The sequence below is a fragment of the Oreochromis aureus genome, linkage group 14 (assembly GCF_013358895.1).
Source record: "Oreochromis aureus strain Israel breed Guangdong linkage group 14, ZZ_aureus, whole genome shotgun sequence".
NCBI lineage: Eukaryota > Metazoa > Chordata > Actinopteri > Cichliformes > Cichlidae > Oreochromis > Oreochromis aureus.
In genome coordinates this window covers 12,994,058-13,019,364 of record NC_052955.1, presented here as the reverse complement: position 1 = coordinate 13,019,364, position 25,307 = coordinate 12,994,058, and the positions used below count along the sequence as shown (strand labels likewise).

General features: G+C 38.4%; 1 protein-coding gene across 2 annotated transcripts in view; it reads right to left on the bottom strand.

The window, feature by feature from the left end:
- Nucleotides 1-4,907: 4,907 nt before the first annotated feature.
- The window catches only part of rpa1 (replication protein A1), a 28,048-nt gene continuing 7,648 nt past the window's right edge, over nt 4,908-25,307 (bottom strand). For both annotated transcript variants that reach the window (XM_039622873.1, XM_039622872.1), the window contains exons 10-17: nt 25,004-25,196; nt 22,643-22,779; nt 20,460-20,608; nt 13,233-13,362; nt 10,276-10,452; nt 9,135-9,242; nt 8,759-8,845; nt 4,908-5,651 (exon numbers count right to left, since the gene is read on the bottom strand). In XM_039622873.1, coding sequence (XP_039478807.1) covers nt 5,544-5,651; nt 8,759-8,845; nt 9,135-9,242; nt 10,276-10,452; nt 13,233-13,362; nt 20,460-20,608; nt 22,643-22,779; nt 25,004-25,196 — 1,089 coding nt within the window. In that variant the 3' untranslated portion in view covers nt 4,908-5,543. The remainder of the gene's footprint in view (nt 5,652-8,758; nt 8,846-9,134; nt 9,243-10,275; nt 10,453-13,232; nt 13,363-20,459; nt 20,609-22,642; nt 22,780-25,003; nt 25,197-25,307) is intronic.

Below are 25,307 nucleotides of genomic sequence, written 5' to 3'. Positions count from 1 at the left end.
AAGTAAAGTGCATTTTCCAGGATCCTGACAACGATGAGGAGTCACTGCAGAAAACAATACAAACTCACTGCTCGGCCTTATAATCTAGTGCTTGTGAAGACAAGCAGAACTTTATCTATACCCAAATCCAATTAAAGTGGAAACAGGATTGGAGCCCAAGACACAATTGTATCTACAGATTCAATCTGCTCTGCTTTTCAGAACAACAGTGGATTATTACTTTATTTGATTGCAACAATTATTGTAACGATCAGCTTTCCACCTGCCAGACATCTTGACTGTCAGTGCAATTTTCTGACACCCTATTTGAAGACGGAACACAAATCCTGACAGAAATATTCCCTCTCTCGTACAATCACAGTTCTCCAAGTGGCCAGTCAGGAAAAAAATGTAAAAATAGCCACACTGAAACCGTGCTACTTGTGTTTGGTCAACAGGTCCCAAGACTAGTCTGGACCGCTGCATGCTCAAATACAAACACAGCCTTCCACCTGTCCCAGGAAAGGACACCCGTGCACCAGGAAGGCAACAAGACTCATGAATCATAAGAAACACACACACTGCTTACTCCCATTCATTACAGCAGTACCCAAGGGGTCCTCCTACCGCCCATACATCTTCTTAATGTCAGTGCCACAGGCTCTCCTGCATTCCACAGTCTCAACCTGCTGGGGTTCATAGGTCCAAACAAGCAGTAGTGGCGATAAAAGCGAATAAACAGCAGACTGGGAAAGGCCAAGGTTGAGGCTGTTAATAAAAACAATAACTTATTGATATAAAACATATTCTCATTTTTAAAAAGACCCTGTAGTCTATGTGCATTGTAAGTGACCATGCACTCCACAATGTCTAGACCAATTCCACAGTCAGGAAGCTGAAATACAGACTACCAGAAACACATTAAATGCCTGTACTAAAATCATTGCATTGCAGGAATACGTTTTTCCATAGGATTAATCGATCCCACTCGCAAAATGGCTTTTGTTTGTATTTATGTTAAAGAGACACTGAGGCAACAACTCAGAGATTTTTTTTTTCTCAAGCCATTATGTAAACAAATCGACATATAACACAGCTATCTATAACAATGTATTACACATTTACCAGATGAGCAAATCATGGAGTATTATTGAACTGAACCCTTTATTGCCGTTATTCCTGCATCCATAGTCAACAATGAAATGCTTTTTCTCAAAGACTGAAAAACAGCAGTATATCCAATTGATAGTACACACTATGTACACAATGCAAGATGAATATTCACATAGTGAACAGGGTTGTGTATTTGAAATGGAGATGGGTAGTCTAATTATGCACAAAGTTTACAATGCAGTGTGCAAAGTGGTATAGGTGCAGAAGACTAGGTGAAATCGTGTAGGTGAAAGTTTGTGAGTGTGCGTATCATAAAGTCTACATAGTTGTAGGAATATAGGATGGTTCAGAAGGATGGGTAAGGGGTAAACGTGTTCATCCTAAGGTGTGAAGCTGTTGAGAAATCTCAATGTCTCGATTCAGATGCTCCCTGATGTTGGGAGGGGGAATAAAAGACTGGGAATGGTGAAACGGGTTCTGGATGAAGATGAGCTTCTGTCGATGCAGACCTGGATAAAGGTCTGCAGCATAAAGAGGGAAATAGCACTAATAATCTGTCAGGTGTTTTCAGAAGTCTTTACTTTAGCTTTGAAACCACACTCCATCCATTCATTCATTCTACTTTTTCACCAAACACATGAAGACTGGTTGGGCAAACTCCCACAAACCCTTGAATATCCTCAAGAGGATGAAAAGAGTCCAACGTTCCACAACCTGGACAAAAAGTGCATTGTTCCTCCTGAATTCAAGGGTGGTACTGCTGCACTTTCTTCACAATGGCCATGGTGAAGTCAAGTTGTCTGCTACACAGCATATATGTTGAATGTCAAATTGAACATTTTAAAAATTGCTCTTATGCAAAATTTAAAAAGATGGACTCAGTATAGCATTTAATCTTTAAAATCTGTGGCATAAAATAAAGATCAAAATATTTGCAGAGGTAGAAAGCCAACCAGCAACAGCCCAGGAGTCATCAAGCATTACAAGGTGCCTTAGGTGCTCCATCTTATTGGCAGTTGTAATCAGAATTAAATTCGTGTCATTCTTTAAGGGGACATGTAAACCTATAAATTATATTTTCCAGCACTGACATAGAAAATGTCAACCCCATAAACACCTCGATGAAATAAATGAGCACAACAAAGAAGCAATCAATGGCTCATCAGCAGCACCGCCTGTGGTTCGCCAATATGTACTATGCCTGGTGTAAGTTGGGGCAACAAGAATACTTTCTTCATAACTCAGCAACACACATGCCCAGTGGTGTTTGGCACAGAGCACAACATTAATAAGACTGATCCATTTTATTCTGCACTACTGAAATATGCTCATGCCCACTGGTCATAGTCGTGTAATCACTACATCACAGAAGTGTGCTATGCTTTCAGGGAAATTATTTACATTTTAGAATATTTTACTCACATTTGGAGGAATAGACAGAAACTGTGTGACATCCTTGCACCAAAAGCCAAAATATCTTTGGCAGCAAGTATAATATAATCAGATGCATTTTTAAACCAATGCATATGGGCAATAAATAAATATTTATTGTTATTTACTACTGCAATTCTAATTTATCTCAGTCCAATAGCGATGGCTGGATTCACCTGTTGGAAGCCCCATATTGACTGTTGCCAAAATCCCATCCTTAGTGCTTTGTGTAAATACCCGACTATGATATGAAGCCATAGACTCAAGCTTTATGTTTACTCCATAGATACTGTGATAAAAATAATACTAGCACTAAGTTTGGAAGTAACATTTAGATTTGGGTTAAATGTAAATTATAAGACAAGACATCTCTAAGGCTTGGCAGTAGTTAATAGCTTGTCCCACTCAGTATTTTACATTATGAGCTCAAATTTCTACAACCAAATCATCACCTTGAGCTTGATTATGAGGTTCACAGGGGTAATTGCACACATTGTTTAGTTGGCAATAAAGTCCTGTAACAAAAGTTGATTTGATGAATTTTCATATAATTCCACCTTCTTAAATGTGTTTTTTTTAAACCGCAGACAAGAAACTCTTGTTTTCAACACCGCTAGCAGTCCTTTCAGTTAAACTGTATAAATGGACTACAATGCAAACATCTACCAGAGAAATGGGACAAATACAGTAACCATTTGTTATTTAACAGTTGATGGATGAACACTGTCAAAAGCAGGGTCATCAAAATGAAACAGTATTCATTTATAGTAAAACAACAGTAAGCTTCCTCAATAAAACCAACTACTTATTAGAATAGGCTGAAGGGTAAACAAAAATAAGGGTAATTTATATTAACTAATTTCCTTGTATTTACACAATGACAGACAAGTTTATCTTACTGCTCTATTATTCAAGGCGTCTCCAGGGCATCAAACAAGACCAGTTGCTGGGATCATTACTCTCAGCAATTAAAGTCTTGCTTTTTGCACACTGCATGATAAGAGATCAACTAAAAACCATTTTGTGATTGAAATTAAGTTGTTGCTTCTGCCAAACAGTCAGTAGGTTAATTATTTAAATGCAATCCTCTTTGATTCAAAATGGCCTTTACTAGGGTGCTAAGCTTAAATTTATATCTAGTACAAACATTTTCAGTGTACTATACAGTCATGGGAAGAAAGCCATGAACTACGCTGATGCTCCATCTCGCCATTTTAAAACTTTTTAAACTGTGCCCGATGGAGCTGTTTGAACCAGAAATGGGGCTTTTGACTGATTATCGGTCACAAACATTTTGCCCAGCCATACTCACCCAGTGCTAATAAAGCTGCAACTGCAGCTTATTCTTGGGTAACAAATCTAATTCAGTCCACTTTGTGTTCTCATTCTAACAAGTAAGAAATCCAATTATAAACAGATTACGATGTTTTATGTTTTGGGTTTTTTTGCCTGGAACTGTGTAATCATCTCAACTTGAAAACAGGTGTGAGAATTAAATTACCTGGTTATTTTACTTTAGCCAATAACATAACAAGTTTTCCTTTTTCACAAAAGCTTATGGGGCAGCAGATGTAAACAAGGACAATGCCACCTCACCACAACAAAGTCCCCAGAGATACTGCAAGATCTACAAACCTCATCCTCAACAGTAGTGTACAAGCACATGAATAAAAAAATAATCAGTTTGGATGCCTAAAAAGCCCCAATGTCTTTGTGTCTGGTAGACTAAACAGAATAAAGCATTACTGTCTATATTTGACAACATCTGACGCCACATCTAAGTTGTGTTGCTCTGAAAATACTCAATGTACTGCAACATCTAGACAAGCACTAATAACTGAAATGAAAAGGAATAGTGTTGTTTTTTTGGGTTTTAAAAAAAAAAAAAAAAAAAAAAAAAAAAAAAGCTATCTGGAAAGAAATGGAGGGGTCTGGTTATACTAAACCTAATCCATGTCTCCAAGCATGTTTCCCCTCCAAGTAAAACTTACCTTTCCTTACCATTTAAAGACAGCTCTAATCCATTTCAACACACTACAGGCAACAGAAACGATCAACAGAAACTAGATGTTATCACAAGAAAAATGGGAAGGTGCAGCCTCACTGATGTTCTGCTTTAATAGAACATGAAAGTGAAGTTTGCAGAGAATCTGTTGCACATCTGAGCAAAACCTTTGGAGATGGAGGGCATTGTGCACCAGCTCTCGCATAAATCCCCTGAATGCATACTTGGGGGGGGGGGGGGAAAAAAAAAAGTCCACATGTTGTTGATGTTTACTTAAAAAAAAAAAAAAAAAGGCGGGGGGGGTCAGCCCAGGATAAGGTGTTCCAAGCAACATCGTTTTGCATTAATTATGCGCATCACTTAACAGGAATACACTTTATTTTAACGTGATTACAAATATCTTTATTCCAACTGATAATTATAACAAATAAAACTACAGAATTAATGAAACAGACAGTGGAAACACAAATATGTCTCTACTTCACACAAAACAAAACGTAGTACATTTCCCATTAGGCCCACACTGTACATGTGTGTATGTGCTTATGTTTGCAAGTATGCGAGAGTCAGAGGGGGAAATAACATAAAAAAAAAAAGGCCGAGTGGGAGAGCAAATGGTCTTATCTGGCATGTGCAGGTCCAGCCCTGCCATTCTGAGTGCACGTCAGAGGGTGAAAAGGAGTGCTTGCTACTTTGCTGGTTTTCTGCTTAAAAGCAGCTACCACCTCCACATGACCACAGTATACACATAAACAGCTGGTTTACTTAAGACAGGCACTGTGGTGATTTCTTCTTTTGTGCCTTACTGACCCACTCTCTCCTCTGACTTCACATAATAACAAAAAAAGAAAAGAACATCCTTTTTTATATGACCATGACAAAAGGACAAAGAAAAGAGTACCAAAAGATCATTTTGATTGGTAAGCAAAAACTACAACACAGTGACAGCCTTTTTTTGTACAGAAAATGAAAAATTTGCAAGAGCAAACAAAACCAGAACACTTGTCAAAGGTTCCTAGTGGTTAGCCGCCAGTTTCCTTATGTTCAGGATCAACCTCTTGCTATACTCTTTATGATCAACAGGCTTCACATCCATCACTGTGGCTTTAATCCTCGATTCATCCTGTCAGAAAGAAAATGACATTCATATGAGAAATGGCATACAAAATCAAGTCGATATAGATAAATATATCTCCAAATGGCTGTATAAATATATAGAGCCATTTGGACATTGGCATTTATCCCATGGTAAATGTTTTCAACAAGATTTTGCTAACGACTAAAAATCATTATGTAATATATTTAATTACCAATGAAAGACAGAGTCGAACATTTAAAGCCTTAGACATCTCCACAGCTGTCTAGACAGGGGAAGGTCGTTCTACCAGGGCTATTACTCTCTGCATTTAAACAGTGGTTACACTCCTTTTGTCTCCGCTGATCATCTGTTGCTTAAGTGGGTGAAATGTAAACCATTTTTCTTTAAGAAAAAAGAAATCATTTTGGATCTTAATGCTTGGTTTTTTTGTAAGTGAAATATGCAGACAAATATGAAGCGACCTCAAACTGCTCAAATTTAATCATATGAATGGAGATTGATGTTAGAATTAAGGCGGAAGACCTAGGGGAGCCCTGCACGGTGCACATTTTAGCACAGGAAGGCCAAATTTAACAAATGCTAAAAGCAAGAAGTTCAGATATAAATATGGGTGTTTTATTTAATTATCACAAAAAGTAAAGTTCATCAATTAAACGCAGAGCAGTTGTGCCAGTTCTGCCTAAACTGAAACAAAAAATGAAGGCTAATGAACACACAGTTCACGTTTCCCACATAAAAAGGTGGACACAGCTTTCCGCTCTTAAAGCCAATGCGAAGTGTGTAAAACCTTCACTCTCTCCAAAGGCCAGCAGGGGGCGACTCATCTGGCTAGGAGAAAAGTCATGTACTGTATAGAGATAACTATGGGAGAACAAGTGCACTGCTCACCTATAACCTCAGTAAACGCTTTCCTAGAAAGACTTCAGTCCTATTTATTACAACATTATGCTCATTTTGGCCCCATAAGAGTCACATAGTCTCACGTAGTGCAGGGCTGGGCAATTCATTTGCTTTACTCCAGGGCTACTTTGTGATTGGTATGTTTTTACTATGTGCATGCAGTGTCCCTCAGGTGACAGACTGAACTTCAGCTACCAACAGGTGACATCATGGTAGATATGTTCTTTTATATACAGTCTGTTTACACCAGTAGTTCCTTCCAGACTGGAAAACTGGATGAGTGCAACTGATCTGTGGTGGTGGAGTAAAAAGCCTGCTGTGCTCAGACCAATCAGTGTCAGAAACCACTTCACTCCTCTCTAAACTCACACCCCTCACCTTGCACTAAAGCCCCAAAGTGTGTGATAAGAGATCGCCACATCCCATCAGACAGAATTCATAAGGGCAAAATAAAGGAGATATCCCTTCAAATCCAGCTATTTCTATTTAAAACTGGAATAGCAGTGATCAATGCAGGAGAAAAGCTACAATAAAAACTCTGGTTCCAGGCAAGTAAAAGGTCAAGTACTGACTTGAAAGATTCATGAGGTCAAATACAAATAAACAATTGATCAAAGTATTTAATCTACAGATTTACATTAAATTAAATTATGCATAACACCTTGTTTTGCATGATAAATATAATAAAGAAGTTTCACCAATTAATCATAGTATTACACAGCCCCCATATTGCTCTTAAAAGGACAATATCATCATTTATTTAAGACCTTATGCATATAAATGTAGTTCAATGCCCAAATGAGATTAATAATGGCAACCTCAGGTTTTGACTTTGACACCAGCAACATCTCGCAACCCTGTCTTTGTTTTTTAATTTTGTATGAGCTTCATTCTAATTCGAGTTTGTTCGCATCACTAATTCCAAACATATCTCCTTCGTACTCTGTTTTAACTGTACAACCATTAAATAGTTTGACAATCAGAGAAGGCGCTCTACTTTGTTGTACATATACATTTAAAAAAAATAATAATTTTGTACCAGTTAAAAAAAATAAATAAATAAAATAGCAATAAAATGGAAAAGGATCACATTTTCCTACAGTATGAGATGATATGAAACTTTTCATTTTCTTTAACCAGCATTATATAATACAAAGGATATGATGGCAATGATACTTAATAAGTCCTTAATTACTGAAATAATCCAATAATTATCCAAACTGCCAGTGCTTAATTACCTTCTTAGGTTTAATTTGAATAATTTCATCAGCTTTGCACTGCATCTGTGTATTTGGCTAAAAATGTGATGGGTTCTATTCTAACATGTGATATAGCTAGAATGACCTTTAAATGTGCTGATGGTGTGTTTCACTGTTTTACTGGCATTACAGAAGGTAATTTTATTACACTCCTTACGGGGAAAACTTCATTCAGTTAAAACGAAGAGTGTAATTCCCTGAAATATTCTGATGATGCTCTTTAGAGGGGTCTGGTCAATATGCAAGTCACACTGTGTTACAACGGACTGTTAAGAACCTGCTTTGTCCCACATCAAGCCTATAAATCAAAGTACACAACAATGTGCGAGAGCATGACACAATGGCTGGATTGTAGCGCTGAGAAGTGGAAAATAAACTCAAAGAGGGGTTGCAGGTGTCTCTGTTGAAGGAATATGGGGTTTGGAGACAGAAGCCAATACATGCTTGTAGCAGTGCCATTGGCAGTTAGGATGCTGAGCTGAATGTGACAGACACAGTGGCCCTTTTTTGTGTGTTGAAGGCGGATGCAGTCTCTGGCTTGGCTCCAGACTTCCTGCTCAGAGTCCCAGCCCAATCAATTCTTTTATGTGCTTCCCTCAAAACAAACCTCTATCTGTGTGGCCTACAGGAAATACTGACCGCAGCTAATCTGTGTGTGCATCCTTCACAAAGCCACTGAAAATGAGCAGCATCCCAGGACAAACACTCTGACGGCATTTTTTTTTTAAGACGCAGTTCTGCCAGTCAAAATGGGAAAACTATCCCATGTTAAAAAGAAAAACAACAAAAACAAGCAGAACCTCTTATGTTCCCGCTGTGAAGTTTCAGTAGTTCAGGGACGCAGAGACGTGGCCTCATTTTTCTCTAGATTTCTTCTTCTTTTTTTTTTAAATGCATGTGGTCTGTCTGACACAGTGCTGCAACGACAAAACCCTGGGCATTTTATCACACTACCACACCATTTTTACTTACATTATATGTTTCCAGCTTCACTCTGTTGCGGAAGACAAAAGTGTTGAAGTTGGCATGCTGGAAGACCTCATCGAAGGCAGCCTCATTCTGAATTTTAAATACAAGTTCAGATATAATCCTTTAATCAAAAGCCAGTTTCATCAAACAGTCTTGAGTGCAAAGGAAAGTAAGTGTCTGACAAAAAGAAACAAAAAAAGCTTTGATTTTTCTAAGTAATTATAAATAGAAAAAACAAAGCACCACAGCTTTCAGACATATTTGCATTTGTCTACAGAAATGTAAGTGTGGTTATGTTTGGGGAGCATGAAGCTTAAAGTTTAGCTCTGCCCTGGTCGTTCCCTGAGGAAAGTATTACATTCAGCAGAGAAAGCCTCACCGAGTCCTTGAGCTGCCCCAGGTAAGCTGCATTCTGGCCCAGGATAGCCTCTGCACTCTCCTGGAAGCAAGTCACCCACTGGTTGTCCCCATAATCTGCAATGTTGGCCTGACAGATAATAGAGAGGGGAAAAAAAGTTAAATGCATAAACAACTATTGACCAGAGTGGCCTGGCTTACATTTTGTGCAAGGGTGTTTGTTTGATATAACAGTTAATAGATAGCCTATATACTCCCGGCAGGTGTGGCACAAACACACAAAAGTGCGTACACACACTCACACTCTCAGGTTAAGCTAAAGCTTGTGAAGAATAACAATATGTCAACTGGTGAATGGTACGAAACAAAACCCGCCTATTTCAGATGCATGGCTCTCACTGCTTGTTGCTCACTGAGTTTTTGTCATTTTTACTTAAAAATGCAGTTTGTTTGCATTCATGTCTGTGTTTTCTGTAAAATGGTAATGCCGATGGGAAAGCTGTTGCAATTAACCCAATGTAACTAACCACGCAAAATGGGAATACAACATGTGTCTTCATTACACTGAGTCACAGAAACAGCAGAACGGGATTTATACATCTCTAAATTTAATCACAAAGAGCAGATTGGGAAAATGTTTAAACACAGAGGCAGAGCCATAAAGGGGGTGGATTAGATTGAGCCCCAGGATATAATAGGCAATATAAAGGTAGGGATGGGCTTTTAAAAAAAAAAAAAAAGCTACAACATTTTCGCTGGAAGCAATTTGACTGTTCTTTGAAGCTCGCTTTTAAATAACTGCGCACAGTTGTGGCAGACTTGTGACGTGCTAGTTTTAGTTAGTGGACTTCATATTAGACCTGATTTAATAATTTTTTTTGCAGTCAAGCTACACACAGACCTTCATGGCAGTCTTCTGCATTGCACTGTTCTCCTCCTTGTACATGACATGTAATTTACAAAATCTTCACCAATCTGATGCCTTATTATTTGATTATTTATTAGACGTATTAGAAGAATCATTGACTCAGAATTCAACGAAAACGGTCTTTCAATGTGTGCATGGTCATATATGTTTCTGCAAGTGGATGGCATAGCTTAAAAAGAAAAAGAAAGAAAAGACAGCCAGAAGCTTTTGGGGGAACCCACACTGAATCACTTACAGAGAGGATGAGGCGGTACTTGAAGTTGGGGAATTCTTTGTCACACTTCTCACACCGAAACATGCCATTCTGCTGGTCAACCACTTTTTTGTTGCAGTCTTGGCTGGGGCAGGCCTGATAAAGACAGTTTTCCTTGCGCAGAAACACAATCGTAGCTACGCAGGTGTAGTAGTCAGCCTAAACAAAAGACAAAAAAAACAACAACAAAAAAGTATAAACATTGTAACTGTGACATACTTATCACGTCTCACTCTCATGACCTTTGTGTTGTGGATGTTGACTAATGCAAACCAAAATAGAAACAGGATAAAAATTAATATTAAGATGGCATTTTTGGGACTATGCAGTGATATATGCGAATGGTCAGAAATAAACTTATTATCATTTAAGGAGCAGATGCATAACCAACACTGCCAACCAGAATGCTAATGGCAACGCAAATGCCAACTATTGAGGGAGCTGCTGCTTTTGCACGGAGTCAAACTTTAGAAACATGCTGCATGTAAACAGCTTCCAGGAAGTTTTCTTTGTGGTCATGGAAAACATCAACCAAGTGACATTTGCCATAGTCGAGGGAAACAAATCTCCTGACAGTCCTGTAATCAAGACATTAATTATTTTTTTTGTGTGTGTCTCTTGCAGGTGCAGCAGTTGTACATTTCTATTTGTCCTTTTATTCTCTGTCTTTGTTGCAGTCCAAAAGCTGACTGCTTTTGGAGAGTCTCCCACCTCATACTAACCTCAGAATAGCCTGTCATAACATAAGTCTGGCTTTTCCACGGTTTGATGAAGGATGAATAACTACGCCTTGGCAAAGCAACTGACCTTCCATGTCTGAATGATAATGTTCAAGTCAGATGTCAGAAAACCATGAAAATGTCTATAATAACTTGGTTAACTTAAATACAAACAAGAGCAAAGTGCAATAAATATATGATTTTTAAACTGCTCTTCTGTTTATACTGACCATGGCTATTACATGAAATACAATCACCTCAATTAACTTCCAGCTCAAGGACAACTGTTACTCAATGTCACTTTGAATAAATAAAAAAAGCCCTTAGAAGTGAGGTAAATGACAGGGAGAAAACATGGGGGGAAAAAATCTTGTTTCAACACACAGCAAATGTCTAAGCTTTCTTTTTTAAACCCTTGACTATTTTGATTGAGCAAAAAAATAACCCTGACATCAAGCTCTACTAGTTTTCCAAGAGCTCTAATTAATCAAGTAAATACCTCTTTAATTAACGTGTGACAGACCAGTAGGAACAGGGCAGAAGAACTTGTTTTTTTTGGCCCTGTCACTGGCTCTTACAAATGGGATGTCAAGCCAACAAGTGGAGGGTGACCACTTGCTGTCAGAAAGGGCAGAGGACCAATGTGGAAACTTGAGATTGTGGCACACAAAGACTTTGTGACGGCAACAATTAATTGCAACAAAGTTGTGTGGGTGCAGCCTTGAAACCCCGACCCCATGCCCTCATGTATAGGATGCCTCAGAAGGTTAAAGACCGGACTAACCTCATTTGTCAATACCAAGCCTCATCATGTGCACAATGGCAAAAGGAATTCACCTGAAATTGGCTGAAGATTTGTGTTAAGGAATTTAAGTGAATAAAAATTATGTTAGAAAAATTAAATCCATCAACAAGTTCCATTGATGGATGAAGAAGGAGGAACAGATACCTTCAGCTGCACCCTTAATCACAAGGGGTCACCACATTGGGTTAAATAGATCATCTTTCTTCAACAGAATCAGAATTCATGGTACTTTCTTTGGCTCTTCTAGATCCTCTACAGTGCCCTTTTACATCAGACAGGAGATTCCCAAAAGGGATCTGCGTCTCCTTTATAGTACTGGGATCGAACCTGGTGAAAGTAATATTAAATAAATTCTAACAACAGCTTATCAAGGTTAAGCGTGCTTCCCTATTCTGGTATGAGGCAAAGTGGGCCAAAAAGCAAACCACTGCTACACCAATCATGTAGAGCGCACATTTATAATTTGAAATCATTCATCTCAGCACAGCAGATGTTTGACAGGGTCACTAGATGACTGTTATGCTCACTATTTAAAAAACAATTACTCCTTAAACAAAGTATATTTTACTTAACAGTCTTACTCCAGTACTTTGTCTGAAGCATTTCTTTGCTTTCCTAAGCTTCCAGCTAGCCAGAATATCAATCCTTACAGTCTTAAACTCGTATTTTACAGACAGTGTCAAACTTGTTCTCATTGGTCCCCTCATAATTGCTTGTATCTATTAATTGTCCCAGTTTTATGGGGCATTTTCATCATACTGTGATGATTACTAACGTGTTAAATTATGTTAAACTACACAAATTAAGATCTCAGCACAGGTCACATTATCCATTTTGGAGAATTTATACACCTCACTGAGCTCCATTTCCCTCAACAGCACAGATGAAAAAACGAGGAAATTGAAGAACATATATTACTTATTTGAGGGCAAGGAATTACATTACAAATGGGCAAAGAATAAAGCCAATGTAGAATCTAATCAGTACTAGAATTAAATGTGACTTTCACCAAGAACATACAATGGGGCTATGGAGGGGATACCCACAAGGCAATGCATTATATTGCATTAGGATTAGGAACTTTAGTAGGATTCGGTTTTAAGCGCACATAGGTGGTGGTGCAGTGCTTTTATACAACGCTGATTCCAAAGCCTTTTTGCTTCAGGTTTGCAAAGCAGAGCTAGGAGTGAAAAGCTACAATACAGAAGCCTATACAGAAGTGCAGTATGTACCTTGGATTTTTAATAACAAATGCAGTTTGACTGCAAGCATTTCATATTTGTTGTTTGGGATTCAACAGCGGCCTTTCAGTGTGTCCTTGAATATCTTCAAAGAGGCAACCTTGAATAACAATATTGGGGTTACCATATCTTTAATGTTCGAGTGTGTCAACACAAAGCCATGCGTGTGTGTACCTTGTCTCCGTGTCCCAGATGCTCAGTCTTAACGTCAGCTAGAGACTTCCAGTTGGTGTTTCCTCCTCCGCTGCCACCTTTCACCTCCGTCAGAGACTGTCCATCCATAGCGTGCCCCTCCTTGTCATACCTGCGTAGAATAAAGCAAATAACAGTTACTGCTGATTTGACCCCATTCGCAGTAAACTGAGCTTAATACAGCATGACCCGAATAAATGGTTTTATTACTGATTAAGCTCTTGATTATTCTTCAGTTAATTGTTTGGACTACAAATTTGCAAAAGTGATTAAAATGTGTATTGCTCATTTTGTCAGACTAATAGTTCAAAGCCAACACATTTTAAATTCACTCACAAAGGACCAAGACAAACAAAGCATTTTCACATTTGACAAACAAATATTTCCAGTTTAAATAAAAATGGCTTATTTGATTATGTAAATAGCTGTCATTTAATTTTCTGTCAGTCTACTATTACTGATTTTATGATAAAAGCTTGTTTGTTAAGCATGTCTTTTTATTGCACACACTACATTCCTGAATTATATGACAGCAAAAGTAAAAGAAAAACTAATTGATAATATCAGAGGTCATGTTTTATTCTATGTAATTCTCTCTAATGGACAGTTTGATCACTCCACTTATACTTCAAAGGCTTTTACCCCCAAGCTGGAAAGCATTTTTACAGTTTGAATTGGGAGCGCTGCATTTTTACCAGATTCTAAAAACGTCAGTGCCGTGACAAGGTGTTGAGCATCTTTTCAGCACTGAGCATTTGCCGTTTTTTCTGACTTCCAATAGCCAAAATATGTTCAACTTTCACAGTGGAGGACTGGCAGGACAAATTCAATACCATCACATCACACTTGTAAAGGTGCTGAATAACAGTCAAAAAGTTAATACTGCTAGTGCCGAGTCTCCAAGGGACTCTCAGGCATTCCCAACCGGGCTTTTTCATAAGAGCACATGGCACTTTCAGCTGGAGGGAAAAAAAAAAAAAAAAAAAAAAAATAGATAACCTTCGGTCTACACGCCAAATAAGGAATCATAGGGGTCTTTACAACAGTCTTCAGCCTGAAAAGTGACATAACTTGTAGTGCTTTATAAGATTTTTGTGTAGCTCCCTCTGGAGGCATGAAAAGCTTTATACAAAAACATGTTGATGTGTACAATCTGTGGTCTTCCCTTAAGTAAATGCACCATGTTAAGTTGATAAAAATATATGCAAAATATTTCGCCTTGTCACAACACTGTTGTGCAGAAGCCCACTTATGGACTGCAACATTATTCATTTTAACACATCCCAACCCAGGCAGGAGGCACAATACGCTGCTGTTCACATGACTGTCAACAGACTGCAGGCTGTCTATTTAACAGTTGAGTTAAAAAAAAAAAAAAAAAAAAAATAGTGTTGTGCAGAGAATCCGTTTGTGTTTGTCAAAGCAGGGACGGCTCATCTGAGGGGAAGGCAGGCTGAGAGGCTTGTGAAATGAATCAACAGCAGAGGGACGGATGAGCTGGCCAGGGTCAGGGCTGTTACGGTGATATCAGAAACCCATTTTCATCTAGTGTTCCCGGTAATTCAGGGAAGGCAATAGGAGAAAAAAAAGGGGGGTAAGGCAAGGTAGACTGAAAAGACAGATGGATGAGAGTAAAATGCACTTGTGGGGAGAAAAAAAAAAAAAAAAAAAAAAAAAACACACAGCAGTTTAAAACGGTCACCAAGATCAATACAGCTTAGTAATCTGTTGGCCACAAGGCAGAGCAGCGTACAATGGCAAGGCCTGGTTGTAAATACAGGGAGAGCTTGCTTTGCTCCTGACAGGCATGACTAATAGAAAATATCCCCATTAACATTTTACACTGTGGCCCGAGCGAAACACAGGTTGTCGATTTCCAGCTCCTCCTAACAAATGTAAACAATTCCTTAAAGTGGCACCAGTTTCCTCACCAGTGTACCTAATTCGGTCTGCATCCAATCAGGAGCTTTCCCTGACCAATCAAATGACAAAACAGAGATGGCATTCCTTGGCATGAATTAATGCCAGAGAAGGCAAATACACAATATTTAAGAAAAAAAACCAAACAAACTGCAGAATAGCAAGACTTCGCATGGCTTCTCTGGACACCTGATAGACAGATACCCAAGAGAACATAGTGACCGAATTCAGTTTAAAAAAAAGAAAATCTGCTGCAGGAAACAGAAATGGCACACAAAAAGTAGTGGTTGTGATAAAGAAGACAAAAAGAGGGCAAATTCGGTCTGGCAGAAAATGTGCAACAGACAAGTGAGAGCGGAAAGATCCAGGCCGAGAGCAGAGTGGTTTCAGTAAGACAAGAACACCATGATATCTGGCTGGAGGTTGGCAGACGCATGAATGTGCATAACACAGACGTGTCAAGTGTCACTGTACAGGAACGGGGACATGTCAGATAAAGGGACATGAAGGGATGATAGAAGACTAGGCTCCAGGCTGACCAGTGGATTTTTACCTTAAGTATTCAGATTGTTATCAGATGACAAAAAGATATTAAATTTAAGTACCCACAAAGTGTCATTTATCAAGCAAAATATTTTACATATTTTTTAAAAATCAAATCAATACAGCACAGTTAAAGATTAGGGTAACATAACAGTCAATTCAATGAAAGATCATGTTCTCCACACAGCTGTGCTCAAATTTGTTTGCATCTTAGCTGGCATAATTACCTATGCGCTATGCACAAATCCAAATGCTGTAGTCACAATATGCAAGACAGAAAATGTCAGTTTGGACTGTGACTAAATGAGCTGATGACGAATGTCTGAGGTTGACAGCTTAAAAAAAATGAGTATAAACCTGACAAAAATGTCAGAACAGGGACTACACCACCTGACATTTTAGGAAAAGACAGGAAGGCGATCTAAATGTGCTGTTGCCACCTAATGGACAACCAAAACTTCACATTTAGATACAAAAAAATGCTAATGTGAAGTCTGATTCTGAAGATTTCCGCAAAAGGCGTAGGCCTTCACTCTGATGTCTCAGAATGAGGCACAAAGATCTGAGAATAACCAAAGGTCAAGAATATTAGTGTTGGATTGTTACTAAAATAAATGAATTCTACAGCAAGGTCATGAAATGTTTTAACAGGGATATTTTTGTCTTTTTAATCACCAAAAGAGTTTAAAAGCAACAGCTGCAATTCTATTGCAAAGCAAATTTTCAGCTTTAATTCAAAAGGTTAACCAAAATATATGAAGCCCTCTGTAACCATAAGAAATTAACATAATCATAAATAAACTACTCAGTTTCAATACTTTGTCAAGAATCATTTGCAGGCACTGACTGCCTGAAGTCGACAACATGTGAACATCAAAGGAAGGTTTGAGATGCTTTGCCAGGCTTTTCACTGTAGTGGTCTTCATTTGTTTTTGTTGTGTTTTTGTCTGTCTGCCTAATGCTGCTTGATTGGTCTGAGATTATAGACCAGTGTATAAAGGATGGATGTAGCCACAGTGCCATCACCCATTGGTTTGGACTCTGCTTTAAAGGAGCTTATCCGACTCACAATCCATCACAATTCTAAGGTTATTTTCCATAAAATGGTCCAATCTGGGCGAAGACCAATTAAGTATGATGAAATTCTGACCAATACTTTGGAGACACAGTGATTCTTGGGAATTAGACAGCTGGAAACCTCATCATCGCAAAAGTGCTGCTTTGGACCAAATAAGCTTACAGTGAATATACTGTTTTGTCATAATGTATATTTATTTTATTTAGATTTATATAATTTTACTTATAGATGCAGTTAACTTTTTGCCTGTTACTAAAAAAACTATTCCTCAAATCTTGTCGTATAAACTGTTCACAGAGATACATAAACAGTATGTTCTTATTAGTTTTAAGTAAGCTAATATAATAGCAGCATTTTATCGACTAAAACTGAAGCACAGTTCTTTGATAAATGCAGTCAGACATCTCAAATACAAAAAGAAAAAAGAAAAAAGAAAGACTGCAAATGTGCATTTTAATGCCTTACACTTGGGCATTTTAACATGGGACTATGGGGATTCAGATGCTTTTGGTGTCAACTTCAAGTGGCCACTAGAGGGGCTGTGATTTTTGGCACTGCATTTTGGGTTCATTTTTCAGTCCTGGAGATTTCTGCTTAGTTGCGACTTGGTCTTTTGAAAAATATTTCACCTCTTTCCTTTCAAAAGCTCTGAGGTTATGTTAACATTACTTTTTGAGTTAATGCCCGTCTGTAATGTAGTGGACAGAATCTGAGCTCTGAGCAGATAGTGGATCTTTATATACTTCATACTTCTAAGACATTTGGTCTTCTGTTACATCACTGATAAACACTAGTGACCCTAGTCCCACAGGAAGCCAAACATTCCCATGCATCTCACTGCTCTACCATGTTTTACAGAAGATGCTGTGCACATTAGATCATGTGCATCATTCTGGTTTAAGACAATTCTAGTTTATTTAAAGCAGTCTTACCTGACCTTACTGTTACCACAATGACAACTGGTTTCGATCTTGTGAAAGGTCTTTATTTGCATGAGGTCTTCTGTTTAGAAGTAGTCTACTACTATGCAGATAAATTAAGTGTCCTGTTTACACCACTGTCGTCCTCGCTGTAGACATTGAGGGGCCAAAATAAATAAATATTTGCTAGTAAGCCTGGCAAAGTCTACTTGACTGTCGATTTGGTAGCCGTCTTTGACATTTTTTGGGCTCACTGTAACACAGCTTGGAACACGTGGAATAAAATCTAATCCTTTTACATGTTTAATGAAGGAACACACCAAACTTGCCTATAAACGGCCTTTGTAACAGTTGTCCAATTACTTTTGGTCACCTGAAAACCCTAAGGTTTCTCATTAAAGAACTTTAATTGCTTAACCCTTCATCTAATTTGGATGTGAACGCCCTTAAATTAAAGCTTAAAGTTATCTGTACTTCAAGCTCAGATCCATTATGTAACTAGCTTGAATGTATTTTGGTAAACATGGAAAATAAAAACTGTCAATATTCAAATACATATGCCCTAAACTGTATTTTTGCCTCTCCCAGATTAATTAGTGTGCCAAAGGAATGCTACTCAGCTTTCTATATAAGCACACTGGCAAGTACTGAGCAGCACTGCTAATATGCTGCATGAGTTTGAGACAACAGCTCACCAAGGATAGACTATTCATTTGAGAAGGTCCCAAAGGTCTGCGCCAAAACACAATCAAATTAAGATGCCTCTGCAGGAGTAAAACAATGATGTTTCAGCAGCCTTGGCACATTTTATTTTTTATTTTTTTGGCTGATGGAGAGAACGCTTTGGATTCTCTTCTGTGCGAGATTAGAAAAAAAACATAATTATCAAAAGATTAATTTAGAGTTTAATTGTTTTTCTTCCCTTATCTCTGTTTGTGAATTTCATGTCTCACGATTACAGAAAGAGAGAAACACATAGTCTGTAACCATGGCCCAAGTTTATCAACAGCACAAAATCCATGTTACACGTTTCACGGCAATCAGTGGTATGAGAGAGAGAGAAGGAAAAACTTTCTTCTCACGTTACCTAGATATAACTTCGGGTGTAGCCTTTACAATATATCACATAAATATAACAAGCAATTATCTTCATCCACAGATAAGGCTACATCTTTCAGATAAGCTATTTAATGGTACTGTCTACCAATGCTTGTCAATGATTTTCAATTGACAAATGAGTCAGGATTGGCATCTTTCCATTCGTGAGAAGGGAAGAGAGAATGTAGTAAGTGTATAAACTCTGCTGCAAGGGTCTGGAAATGCGATTAAGGACTTCATGGTGTACAAGTAAAAGAAAGCGTAGGACCCCGGAGTGGTCCTGATGATGCTCAACTTCAGAGGGGTTCAGTGTAGTTGGCATTCTGAGAAATGAGATCTAAAATATTCAGAGAAGCCAGCGGCTGTTCCAAAACTATCATAAAGAAATTACCACCACCCTATACATTAGATTAAAAAGCCACTTTGAGCATAATTTATCGTCTGCTGCCTTCTCACCTGCAAAGGAGAGTCACATTTCACTGCTCCGATTATGCAGATCAGGTCCCGAGTATAAATACCCAGTCACATTTTATAAGGCAGAAGAAAAGATTACGCCAACTTGTCACAAAATAAATTTCAACTGTTTAGTGTCTTATTTCTTAGCGTACAGCAGACACTGCTATTGGAAGGTAAATAAACGAAACCCTTTGGATACAATCGATTGGCCCTCCACTCACAAACATAGACATTTGCCTTCATGTCAGTGAGGAGGGGTCAGACACAGCCTGCTTAAGCAGGATCAATACAGAGGACAGATCCATCAGTGTGCCACAGTGCAGGAGTAAGGTTAAGTACCACCCTCTTTAGTCCATGTGAGGACTGCCTCATGTATCAATCATGTGCCAATCTAAACACAAACTAACGCGCAGCCTATAAAAATACTACCCCCCTACCTCACGTCTCGCACAAAGTGCACGGCTATTTCAGGTCATGTTGAACACTAGGGGATAATTGAAAACCTGGCACATAATGCAAAAAAAAAAAAAAAAAAATTGTAAACTTGTTAACATACTGTTCTATAACTCAGCATACACCTTTTTAACTCTTAATAAATTCAGCTAAGCGTCAACACACATGACCACATGTGAACAAAGAGCCATGAAGACAAAGACTTTATGGCTAATTTCCACATAATTGTATGTGTTCAAGTGAAAAAACACACAAACAACATACATATGCACACACCATAGCCACGCAAACACACGCACACAGGAAGAGAGAAAAAAATGCTACAATCAACATAATCACACAGAAATGAGTCGGGATTTCGTTTCATCTCAAAGGCGATTAGAAGAGCAAAAGACACATTTTCATAGATTAAGTATGATTTCCATTTATATCTAATGCTTCACTGAAGCACCCCCCACATTGTGGCTAATGGGGGAAAGCTAATCTTGATAATGAGAATCAGTGTATGTACTCTTACAACTTGGGAAATGCAAGCTGCCTTTTAAATCCTTAGAGTTCTTTATTTGTAACCAATATTTGCATCTATGAAGCAGTCTTTAAGTTTGTGAAAAAAATGAGTAAAGCCTTATGGCAATAAATATATACCAGATTTTACACTTGCTGTAAAGCCACTTTGTATAATTGCAAGAACACATGAGCAATTTCTACATTGCATTATCTATGAAACTCGAGCCTACTTACCAGCCTCTGAGCTTATATGCCTCAGGGATGTCTGGGTTGATCATAAGAGTACTGCTGAAGGATGCAGAGAGTGACCGGCCTCCAAAGTCTGAAAGCTTTGCCCCCTTAATGGCAATGACAGGTTGGCTAGATCCGTCAAACTTTTCTGCCTATGAAAAGAAAGAAATACAATATTTAATTTGCTTTCTCCTTCATTTTTGCAAACTGACAACATAAGATATACGTGTTTTTGGACAAAGAGATCTTTTATGGTTTTAAATAAATATGGGCAGAGGTTCATCAAAAGATTTAGAAAAAGTCAGAAAATCAATATTGGATGCCCATGATCTGCAGGCCGGCGGCACTACATTAAAAACAGGCATGAGACGGTCATGGAAATCACTCTATAGGCTCAGGAACACTTCCTCAAATCATTGTCTGTGAACAGTTTGCCATGCCATTTACAAATGCAGGTTAAAAGCTCCATCTCGCGAGAGAAGAAGCCATATGTGAACGTCCAGAAACACTGCTGTCTTCTCTGGGCCAAAGCTAATTTAAAATGGACTGAGACAAACAGGGAAACTGTTCTGTGGTCAGAAGAATCAAAATTGGAAATTCCTTTTGTAAAACATGCATGCTGTGTCACTGGACTAAAGGGGAAAAGAACCATCCAGCTTGTTATCAGCACTTCGATCAAAAACCTGCACCTCTGAATGTATAGGGGCATACTGGTGCCTGTGGAATTGGCAGCTTGCACGTCTGGGAGGACGCCATCAATGCTGAAAGGTACATACAGGCTTTAGAGCAACATCATGAAAAGAAAAGTACAACAAAGAAGACCCAGGACTGTCAAGCAGCTAGTCCTATATTAGACAAACATGAGACAACGATCCTCTCCCAAAGGTCCAACAGCTGGTCTCAGTTCTGTAAACGTTTACAGAGTGTTGTTAAAAGAAGAGGGGACGCTACACAGTGGTAAACATGGCCCTGTGTCAAGATGTTGAGTTATACTGATGCCATCAAATTCAAAATGACTTCTTCCCCCCTTATCTCTCAGTTTGAACATTTGATTACGAGACTTGCATATAATTTTATGTATGTTTTTAATGTACATTTTACACAGCACCCCCACTTTATGTTTATATAATTTTGGTTATGTGGTTTTATTTTGGGTTCAATTAGTTTTACCATAACTTTAAGTTGTTTTTGCCTTAAAACTATATAAAAAGGTCAAAGGATTACAAGAGGTCTGATTTCCCCCAGAACCCCCCCCCAAAAAACCCATATATATGTATATTTGAAAAAAATAAATAAAAAAAATTCTACAGTCTATAGCCAATAGATTTGGAAATGTTTCACTAAATACGCAAATGTCAAACTCGTAGTATAAGCAGCAGGGTAAAAAATTAAATAAATAAAAATCAAATGTCAAACATAATTTGCCTTCTAACAAGATAAAACTATAAACACACTTCAACCAAAGAAAGAAGAGCAGTGCAACAGTAAAGTTTCATATATAGGGGAAAATATCTCCAACACTTGATTTTTGGCAGTTCTATTGTTCTTTATAAACTATACATCTTGTGCAGTTCTCCGAATCCCTCTGGAAAAAGTGCATCTGTCGAACGAATACAGGGAACACTGCTTCTTGTCTGGAGGAAAAGAATTGGTGGTGAACTCAGCGCAGTCCCTCTGAGCCACAGGTAAAAATCAACTGCAAGAGCACGCTTACTTTATCACACAGTGACAGGAAATGTAGTCAATAACTTCAAATCTATCGCCTTCTATCACGCAACGTGCACACTGTTAAATCAGTGCTCAAAGCTGTTCAACTGTGACCACCGAGTGCACTGAAGAACCTTTTTCATTCAACGCCTTCCTGACATAATTCTAACCAAAAACTAAGGATTAAAAGCTACACACAAGGATGATTTAGCGTAGGCATTTCCTTTACAAGTCACTGGGCTCTAGCTTTAGACCAGTATCCATCATTTACACCAACTACTTTTATCCCTCCTACATAGAATAAAACCATCTGCTTAAATTTAGTTCAGGTAATGATTAATTTTGGGGAAGAAAATTGTTCTTAGAAAAAAGCTTTAACATTTTGTCGCACTGAAAACCTGTTACTGACTTTCACCACTTATTTGAAAACTCCAGACACATGTTCCATTACACATTTTGTACTCTAAGTCCATACTCACTTCCTCTCCCCACAGTGTGACAGTCACCACCTTCCCAGACATATCCATCAGACTGAGTGTTCTCTTAGACACTTCACGGTTGGACTTGGTTGTCAGGCGGGTTATGTCGTCCACACTCTTGCACACTCCAATTACATCTGTAAAAGGATATACACAGCAGAGCATTTGTTTTTCTATTCTGCATCTGTGTGATTCACAGCCTACAGCAGAGTTACAAATATCTAGCACATAACACATGACATAAAAACAACAGCACACAAACAAACAAATATTGTGCGATTTGTTTTTCCATACACAATTACATCCACACACACAGGTCATTCCATGTCCCACAGCTTACGGCACAAATTGGCACTTGGCGATTCATTCATGACGTCAGAGGCCAGCATGCCAGGAACTTACATACATAATATTGGAGAGAAATCAGTAAAGGGCTTTAACTGACTAATGCAATCAAGCACAGTAAACCTGAAGGAATTATTTGTAGTGGTATAGCACTGGCATCTCCATCAGCAGTCATTTTTAAACTCCAACTCTGAGCCACTGAGGGTTTTAAACACATTTAACCACTACAAAACTTCTTGATGCTACCTAGCAGGCAGAAGAGAAGTTACTCAAAAAGCAATTTCCATTGAAAGAATTACAAGCCAGCTTCTTATTACCGCCTCACTTTACCTATGACAGCAGGTTCTCATTTTCTTACCATAGGGCCCAAAGTCAATCTGCACTACAGGCCATTACTGTCATCAGGTTTATTAATACCACTTTTATCTGTCTGCTCGTATAGTGTAATTACCTCAACCTCCCAGCATATCCAGTTCGACTTTCCAATACAGACTTTATTCTCACCTTATGATCACTTATTATTGGGCGCTCGGGAACGCCTCTGTTGGAGCTGGGCTCGGAACATCGGCTGGTTGATTTGTGCTTTTTGTAATACACAGTAGTTAAGAGAAATGTAATGCGTTTAGGCCTCACGTAGTCACCTGCAGTTTGGTGAACAGTTTGCTCACCGATTGAAAATTACATTATCGCTCCCCTGTGCACTGCGTTATGCAACTCTGCTCTATTGTTTCGGTTACATAAGACAACATCAGAATTAATGTCTCATGAAATAGATTGGGGAAACATGGCTACCATTTAAAAATATCATCCTGCTAAAGTACTGCGGTATAAGAGGGCGTAAAATGACAATCGCAACGATTTAGATGTGCCTATTCTGAATAATCAAGCTCATACCAAATGGTTTCCCAATATCAAAAATCAAATGATTTAAAAATAATGTAAAAAATGATTGCATGTGCATCATCAATACCTTAGTTGTCTTCTTAGAAACATGCTCTCTTTTATGACAGGTGTAGCAAGCTGCATGCAATATTTTGTACTTTAAGATGAAAAATATCAGCATAGTGTATGAATTTAGGTAAATTGTGAGTTGTTTGTGACATCATATTTGCCATATGGTACAAGGCGGCTTTACAACCCAGCACAAATATATCAGTCACAACCGTCTTTGTGTTCCATTAGGATTTCTTTTTAGAACAAATTTTAGCCAGTTGAGACATTCTGAAATCCTTTAATGAAAAAAATCCTGATGTACCTTTATGATTTTTTGCTGCATCGATTATTGTGCTTCTCTTAATTACTGGCTGCTTGATTGCGCTGCCAATTCCTAGGTGAGGTTGTGTCTCTCTCTGTCACAAACCATTTGTCTGATGAAAGTCTTGCACCAATACAAATTAACTCATTGCATGTTAGATTACGTCTGCAACTTCTGAGCCACTCATGCTTCTCCTACACACCTTCTCCTACACACCATGTAATAAATGTCCAGTTTTTTTTCCTCTGTACTTTTTGGGGGACATATTGGAAGGATTAAAGAGGCTTTAATGAAATAAATGGATATCGTGTGATGAGCAGAATTGGTGAACAGATCGGCCTTTGCCACATAATTATGAGGACTATAGGCTAAATGTTTATGTTTATTCAGCCCGTCTTCTTAACAGTATTGCACTTTGAGAGTTTCAACCTGACAGCTTCACTCACTGGACTTTGCACATACCCACAAACACACTGCACAACTACAAATCAAAACTTAAACTGTCACAAGTCTAATGTTCACAGGCTCACCAGACTTGAGTTTTTTGCTGATAAAATTTCAGGAATATGCAAAGGCACTTATGATTTATTTTTCACACAAAGTGCCATTTATTTGCAGTTAAAGGCTGCAGGCTGTTTATCAGTTCACCTCTCAAAATAAACTGTGAGAACAAGAGAAGGAATTGACATGGTTATGTGGGACCTTAAAGACACATGCTGGGTTCAGAAATTCCTGTCTAGATTGTTACTTCTGCTCCTTACCAACAATAGCATCTTTGTCTCTGTTCTCCAAGTCACTGATAGAGACAAAGTCACATTGCACCATGGGAACATCACAGCTGTCTTCACAGGGGATAATGGTGGACTCGCCATTGAGTGTCATCTCATAGTCATTCTTTACTGATGTGTACTGCTTGTTGGCGATCTTAAGGGAGCCCTTGGAGATGTAGTAGACCTGGCCCACACAGATAGATGAACCACATGTTAATCAGAGATCTGGGTAGCATTTCACCTGACTGAATGGAGTAAACAAGATAGGACTTCAGGCAGTCAGCGGGGGGGGGTT